Below are 8,071 nucleotides of genomic sequence, written 5' to 3'. Positions count from 1 at the left end.
TTTGAATGTTAAGACAATGACATGTCCCAGTGGCATTAGGGTTGATCATATATGCATCCTTAATCTCAAACATCGACCTAATCTCACTTTCTGGGACTTACTTCACATTAATGTAATGTAGTGCATAAAATATTGACCATCGGTCTTTCCTATCTGGGGCTTTATATGCATTAGTGTTGCATTCATTAGTCAAAACGTCCTTGATATAAAAGAGGACCTCAAAGAATCCTCAGGATGTGTCCTCTGTTTTCCACAAGATGTCAACCCAATCATCATCTAGGATTGTAACACCCACCTCGAGGTTTTAAGTTTTCTTTTAATCCATCGCAAGACTCCGTCAATACTTCTATAGGAGGTTTAAACCGTACAATTGATTCATGTTGGATTACCTTACATTACCACAAAGGACATCTGCCACAGAGACTTGGAGAAGTTCTAGGACAAAGAAAGAAGCCATTGGTCAGTATCACATAAATAATTTAACACAAGATCAAACCAATGCAACAACCCGATGTTCTTCAGGGCCCCTGCGAACCTCATAAGTAGAGATATTGCATGCGTTATTCTCTTAAGCCCAGCCAAAGTCTCATCTGAGCGCAGATTCATGCGTTTGTGCCGGTAGAACTGAGGCCGTTTCCCTCTGCAATAGGCTCTCTGTTACGCCTGCAGTTACAATTGATTGTCTTGGCAATCAGCAATTAAGCACTGGTGATCAGAGAAGGGAAAAAGAACGAGTGGGAAGAGGAGGTGGATAGCAACCATCACAACCCCCCCCTCCATCCCACTCCTCTTTTGTCAGCCCAGGAAAGGCTTCACTCAGCTGGGGTGAGTTTGGCCTGGGGCTGGGCTCACTGGTGGAGGTTAACTCCAGCATAAATAAGCATCTTTGGACTCATTACAGGGATTAGAGAGTAATTCGCCTGCGAGGAAGGAGACGACTGCCAGGGTTTTGGTACAGTTTACTACAGTCTTATAGGGGCGAGGGCCCTTGAGATTACAGAGGGAGAGAGACGGAAAGGCAGCAAAAGAGAGAAAGGCCAAGGGAAAAGAGAGGATGGCTGTCAAGTGTGTGTGAGTCAATCCAAGCCCCTGGCTGCCCCCTTGATCTTGAGCATGTTGGGGTGCTGTGAAAACGGATAATGGGAGTTAGAACGACCAGGCCTGTCTAGAGAGAAGTGTACTGATTGTTATAACTTTCCCTCGTCTCTCGCTCTCTCTCACTCCTCCACTTAACTAAATAAACACCCAAGAGGTAGCACTCTATCAATTTTAATGATGTTGAAATACAATTTAGGCACAAAATACACAACAAATGCTAATTTGGCCATGATGAGAGGCATCAGAAATTCCTCCCATTATTTATTCAGCTGACTTTCTGCATTTTTCATCAGAACAAATATTCCCATTTCAACAAACACACACACACACACACACACACACACATCCACGCGCCCCATCACAGAGCCAATTTGGAGCATAAATCAACACATTCACTCATCAAATATATGCCCCGTGTGGTGCTCTGTAGTCTGTCCAGTGCACCAAAGACAAATAATTCCATCCAAAGTCCAGCCAGAGAAACAGAGGGCACAGAAGACTGTCAATATATGCACACATACATTAGACATAGCAGACAACTGTGTGCTTAGAAAAGACACAGTAAGGAAAAGTCCTCCCGTCATAAAGTCATACATGACTAAATATTTTGGAAAAAAAAAAAGAAAAAAAAAAGCAAATACTGGGAACAGACAAACACAATTTCTTCAGAAATTAACATCTCCATCAAGGAGATAGGAAATAGAGGTAGGAGATGAACTACCAAAACTCGTACTAAGAACCAAACGGAAAGTTTTTCCAGTCAGAGTAACGGATATAAAAGAAACAACCTGGGAAAAACAAAACAAACAAACAAACAAAAAAATAAAAATAAAAAGCTGTTTCTACTTTTGTATACCACCTTCACATCACTGGTGGCACACAACTTCCTAAGTCTGTTTTCTGTGTAAATGATCAATGAATAAGTCAATCAAGTTTAATCATTGGCTTCTCTAGATATGACTGTCCAATGCTAACATAAGTTTAAAGGGTTTTGAACATTTTTGCAAAAACAGTTAAGATGTTTCTGAGACTCAAGTCGCTTTAAGCTGATAGAAGTCTGATTTGGTCATATCTGTTAGCTTCAGCTTACTGATCAGGATTCATGTTAAAACAAACAAACAAACAAAAAAAAACAGAGTTATTTGCTAAAGGTAAAATACTACTAGCTTCTTACAGTTGACCAAATCTTCGCTTAAATAATCCTCAACTATCCCTTTCACTCAGACCGAGTTTCTAGCAGTTTTCTCTCAGCAGGATGGAACCATCACCTGCCCACAACCCGCATGTCCATCTTCACCACATTGGGCGTCCCTGCTTCTGCCCCACATTTCGGACATGTGAGGTAAGCGTCGGCGATGCTGTGGCTTTTAATGCAGTAGTAGCAGAAAACGTGCTGGCACCCCACTGTATGAGGCATTGTTGGCCATTCTCCACATAGTCCACAGTTTTTCCACATGTCTTTTCCCTCTCTTGTGCCTTCTTCCTCAGAATCTTTTCTTCCAAGCACATGCAATAACACCGCCGCTTTCAGTTTCCTTAAATTTACCAGCGGCAACAAGAAGATGAGGAACTCGGCAAAGCCGTGCCACAGTAGTTCCCGGTTCATGTGCTGGTAAGTTACATCTCGAACCACATTAGGTTTACTGAACACAGCCTGAGCTCCCGCAATTCTTTCAGGTAGGACAGGGTGACGGCCATTCCTTAGGAAAACTAGGAAGTTGACAAAGGTAGCGAACTTTGCCAGACCAGAAACAAGAGTCAGGGCTTTACGAAGACTTTGTTGCAGCAAGCCACCATCCGAATCCGAAACAGCCCCTCTTGGACTCAAAGCCAAACATGGCAGGAGACGGTAGGAACGCTCCTGCAGCCAACGGGGGCCTGCAGTAAGTATGGCAAGACCCAACTTCTGACGACGGGACAGCGGTCTGTAGTGGGGAGAAGATGAAGATGTGCTTTGATAACGCAGGCTCAGTAGAGATTGACCTATTGTGGCATTGCTAGAATAAAGAGTAAACCTCCAGAGCAACAGATAAAGTAATGCTTTCAGCTCAGGCTCCATCGGGGTGAGCAACCCTGGGCGGCAGTTCTGGAAACACTGAGTGAACTGGGTCCACAGCAGTTGCTCAAGGGCCGAGTCCAGCTCCAGGGCATCCAGCTGGCTGATGCGCAAAACTGGTGGGTCAACTGCAGATTCTGACCCATTAGTTTGAGTTGTCCTTTTGTTGTGGTCCCTGTTCAAACCTGCTGGAAAAAAAAAAAAAAAAAAAAAAAAAAAAAAATCAAGACAGATATTAATGAAGGCTTTGAGATTTGTGTTTGATGTAGAATTTGCATAACGATTTAACTTTGGTTTAATTTGGAAACCAAGTCATTAATACAGCTTCTCAAAATGCGGAGTTCAAATAGAAGAACCTGTGAACACTAACATTTTTCCAAAGGGAACCTGGACAGCAAGATACAAACAATCAAATGTTTTGAAGCAACAGCTTAAGTTGAAATAGAAACAGAGTGGATTTTTCCCAAGGTTCCTACAAATTTTACATGTAAAAATTCCATATATTTTTAGACTCCAGAGTTTCCAGGCATTTTTTAGCCCATTTTGGAAGTAGACACGCTACGATTCATAATAAATTCACAACAAATGACAGGACAGACAGATGTGATTGTATAGACGAATGCATGTATGGATGGATAACTATACCATCTACAACATTTATTCTCCAGACTTTATTTCCAGGCAGTATACTCTGGATTACACTTTTTACCATTAATCTTTTCCCCATAATTTTTCAGACCCATGGACCTTGTTCTGAAAAAAATAGCAATAATGAAGAACACTGCTGTCATACAACCACTAATATTTTTTATCTTAAAATCTATTTAGGTTAAAATCTGCTCTGAGAAAAAAAAAAAAAAAGTATAAAGAATCACTTCTATTACAGGACAACTTTGTTATACGGAGCAGGGAGGCCCTGGAGGGGAAGCCCATCCTATTAGAAAGGTTATTTTTCTTTACACAGAAACGAAAATCACTTTTCACATGTAAAACCCGTCCTTAATGCAAGCTTTGAGCTACGGCACACGGTGAAGCAGGGGGTCTTAGAATGCTTTCTCCACTGTATAAACACACACCATTCTACACACTAGACACACACCCACACAGTAGGCAAAGCTAAGGGGCTATCGTTGCCTGCTCCCTCCAGAGATAGGGGTGTGTGTACAAATCACATCACCAGGGATTAGGCTAACGGCACAGTCTCTGGTACACCATAAACATCTGCCAAATGTGGAACAATCCCCCCCTTCCAAGATTCAGCTCCATATGGGATCTCACCATTGTGTCATCTGGGCTACTTTGTGCTGCATACATTTGCAAACTGCTCAGTTCCCCGGTTTTATCTGCCCTTTGCCCGACTGAATCGCCTAAGAGGTGGAAGACTAACTAACACATTGAGAGACAGACGAAAAAGGCCACCGAAGGAGAGAGAGCGAGAGAGAGAGAGAAAAAGAGACAGAGAGAGGCCTTTTCTTGACAGTAGCTTTTGTGTCTCGATGAACAGGATTTGTCACGAGGCTTTAAAAGAGATTTCCACCGGGTAAATATGGCAGTTTTGACAGAAAGAGAGAGGGATGATGGTCACTTTAGATGCTTCTCAAGAAGGTTAAAAAAAGCCCATCCTAACATACTGGGCCAATACTGAGGTATACAGGACTGTCTGTGCATTCAAGACATTTAAATAGAGCCAGGATACACCATCCAAATAAGTGAGAATTAGCAAACCGATGAAAAAAAGTGAATTTACGCTGAACTAAGGAGGTATGACAAATTTATTGAGCTTTCTTTGAAATGCTGCCATGTTAAGCGACCAGGACCTCGTTTGTGATGGGAGAGGAGTGTGGATTATAATATATATATATATATATATAAATACAGCATAAAAATAGAAGTAGTCTGAATGTGTATGCCAACCAATAAACAGGCTCTGTTTGTTCTGCTTAATCTGAAAGTTTTCCTTTGATGGAGGAAAATTTAGAGATTATATGCATGTGTGTCTGGCTATGAATGCATGCCAAGGAAAGCCTTGATCTATGTGGGGCTCTAATGCAACACTAAGTTAATCTATCAGTCTATAGCTGACACACACTCACACACACACACACACACACACACACAAATCGACAAACACACACACTGCCAGGTGGTGGAAATCCCCGTCACAGCAGCAGCACTCTCGGGAGAGTAAACCCGACCGGGTCCAATAGTCTTTTCAAAGCTTTTTATCGAGCAGTTTACAAGTTATGAATGAATATGTTTTATTTGGGGAAACACGGTATTGACAACCACCTATCAATAGTAATGTGACTATTGTCAAGGGTCTGTCAATATTAATGTAATTATGATGTAGAGGGATCAGAGGGAGGCTGCAGTTGAGGGCCAAGTAACATCTCCTGCCCACTGCCATATCAATAGCTGGGATTGTTATTGACAGCTTCCCTTCAGACTTGCAGGACTTGCCAAATATATAACAAGCAGGCACTTCAGTCAATGCCGGGCTGCCTATAAAAATTAAGCATTTGAATTTACATGGCTTTTACCGTGGACAGCTGGAAATCCATGTTCCTTATGTAATACTCAAAAGTCACAGTCGATACAAGTGTTTAGGGAGCAGTGACAGGGTGTGTTGGAGGCAGTGTTTTTTACAGTTCCCATACAAACCTGAAGGATCAGAGATACAGGGAAAGACATTATTTATTTGAAATAGGTAGACGCATATAGTGGCATCCACAGATGTTAGCAGCCAAGGAAAAATGTGGAAAAATAAATAAATAAAAATAAAATGGACCTGTCTTTTATTTCAGTAGTATGATATTATGCTTAGATTTTTTTTTTTTTTTATAAATTCAACCTTTTATTCATGTACATTTGTTAAGTGAGTATAAACTCCCACATTAGGCAATAAGTGTTTATTATTATTATTATTATTATTATTAAAAATACAATAATTTAAGTCACAATTAGCTGCACACTTGCTCCAAATTTTTTGAACCACATACTTTTTTATCAATAGGTCAGGAATGAACACTGAACACTCATTTTAAAACAGTAAAGTCAACATGGGACTTTTGTCTCTCACTGCCTAAAAGGGATTAAATAAAAGGTATGACTTCTCAAAAATATTCAGTGTGAGATTATGCTACCACAATAGCAGACAAATTCATCTGAGCAGATCTTTTGGTGGCTGCAGATTTAGGAATTCTTTTGGTCAGCCAACCAACTCACAAATAAAAACAAAACTATTTAGGGGAGTTGGTGGCAAATGAAAATGAATCTGAAAGCAAATTCACCTGGAAAACCTCTGGACTTACTTTTTTTTTTTTTTTTTTTTAAGTCAGACCAGAAAAAAAATAATAAAATAAAATCACATTCCTCGGAATGTTAAAAGGTATTTCGATTCAGATCAGGGTTGATTCTCTTCTTGTTCCATTAGTTTGTGCATGCTATTTAGACAAAGATAGCACACTGACTCAAGGCTGACTATGATAGCTTAGGGACAACAACAATATCCAATCTAACATGAAACCCACTGTAACACTGCTCCGAGGCAAACGGGGCCATGGCCAACGTGAGGAAGGAGAGGAGAGGCTACAAAAAGCATACAGAGCATCAGCCTAGAGCTTCGGAGCAGAAATGGGTCCTCTGAAAGCTAGACAATAAGCCGTAATGTCAGTTACCCTACAGAACGATGGATAGACAAAAAGACAGACACGTCAGCCAGCACATCCAGAAACCGCCAGATGGGAGCTTTGAGCTATCGTCTACAGATACATTGAGACAAAAAAAAAAAAGAATGGCGGAAAAAAAAAAAAAAAAAAAAAAAAAAAAAAAAAAAAAAAGGGGGAAAAAAAAAAAAAAAAAAAAAAAAAAAAAAAAAAAAAAAAAGGGGGCGGGAGACAGATAAGCCCAAACCTTTCCCTAGAAGCTGACCTTGAGGATGACGGTCACAACAAAGAAGGAGGGACCATCCTGTAGCACACGCAGCTCAGCCACACTGAGGTGAATCCATCCAGGGAATAGCCTGTAGACAGAGGAAGACCTCACTTTCTTCTTGACCTTGGCTTTGGTGTCTGGGGACAGCAGGAGGGTGTTTAGGACAGGGGGCTGAAGACTGGGGGGTGGGAAGGGGGAGGCTGGGAAGATGGACAGTCTCTAGGGAACTGCATTTTGTGTTTTTATTTTTTCCTGCAGCAGTAATACTACGAAGCCACTCACAGAGCTATCACTCGCTGTCACTGGAAACAGTGTGTCCAAAAGGTCTCAGTTTGGCTTTTTATGTATTGTAACACTCGAATTACTGGGCACTTAGGTGTGGTATTTGCATAATGTATTTGCTAAATTACTGCATAAATGTTCACTTGGCTTTCTATGATGCTTGGAGAGGAAAACAAGCTGTGCATTGGTAAAGCATGCTGGATTACAACATTACATTTTTTTTTGTTTCCTTTTTGTGCATGCAAATTAATTGCTATAAAAGCTCTGGTGGGAAAATATCGAAAAAAAAAAATCTCTAAGCACTACTGTTTCTTTTGTCCAACTTCCCTTTACTAGCCTTCTATCAATGGGAATGAGTGAGGACCCATTAGTCAAAGCTTGCCATGTCTGCACTATATATATGAAAAAAAAAACGGATGAGAATGTCAAATTTAAAACTCTTAAGAGAGTGATGTCATACAGCAGACTACAGGCAGTACTGGGGACACTAAGATCACCCAGGCGGTAAGCAGACTAATTGTTATGAGTTCGTTTCATGAAAAATGAATGTGAGTAGATGCACAGAGGGGTCTTTGGGTTGTGTGTGCATCAGAGGCTAATGCTTTATCAAGACTTCCCCTCTTTCTCTAATCACCCAAGACTCCTTTGAGCCATGGGGTGAAAGCCAAGTTAATGCATGAACACACACACACACGCACGCAC

The 8,071-nt window shown here is 40.9% G+C and overlaps 1 protein-coding gene across 2 annotated transcripts in view; it reads right to left on the bottom strand.

Moving 5' to 3' along the window:
• Positions 1–299: 299 nt before the first annotated feature.
• pex2 (peroxisomal biogenesis factor 2) overlaps positions 300–8,071 on the bottom strand; it is a 10,894-nt gene continuing 3,122 nt past the window's right edge. The window contains exon 2 of one of the 2 annotated variants that reach the window (XM_007547902.2): positions 300–3,342. In XM_007547902.2, the coding sequence (XP_007547964.1) occupies positions 2,363–3,342 (980 nt within the window). In that variant the 3' untranslated portion in view covers positions 300–2,362. The remainder of the gene's footprint in view (positions 3,343–8,071) is intronic. The other variant, XM_007547903.2, reaches the window with a different exon arrangement.

The sequence above is a fragment of the Poecilia formosa genome, unplaced genomic scaffold, assembly GCF_000485575.1.
Source record: "Poecilia formosa unplaced genomic scaffold, Poecilia_formosa-5.1.2 Scaffold22, whole genome shotgun sequence".
Taxonomy (NCBI): Eukaryota; Metazoa; Chordata; class Actinopteri; order Cyprinodontiformes; family Poeciliidae; genus Poecilia; species Poecilia formosa.
This window is presented reverse-complemented; position numbering and strand designations above follow the sequence as displayed.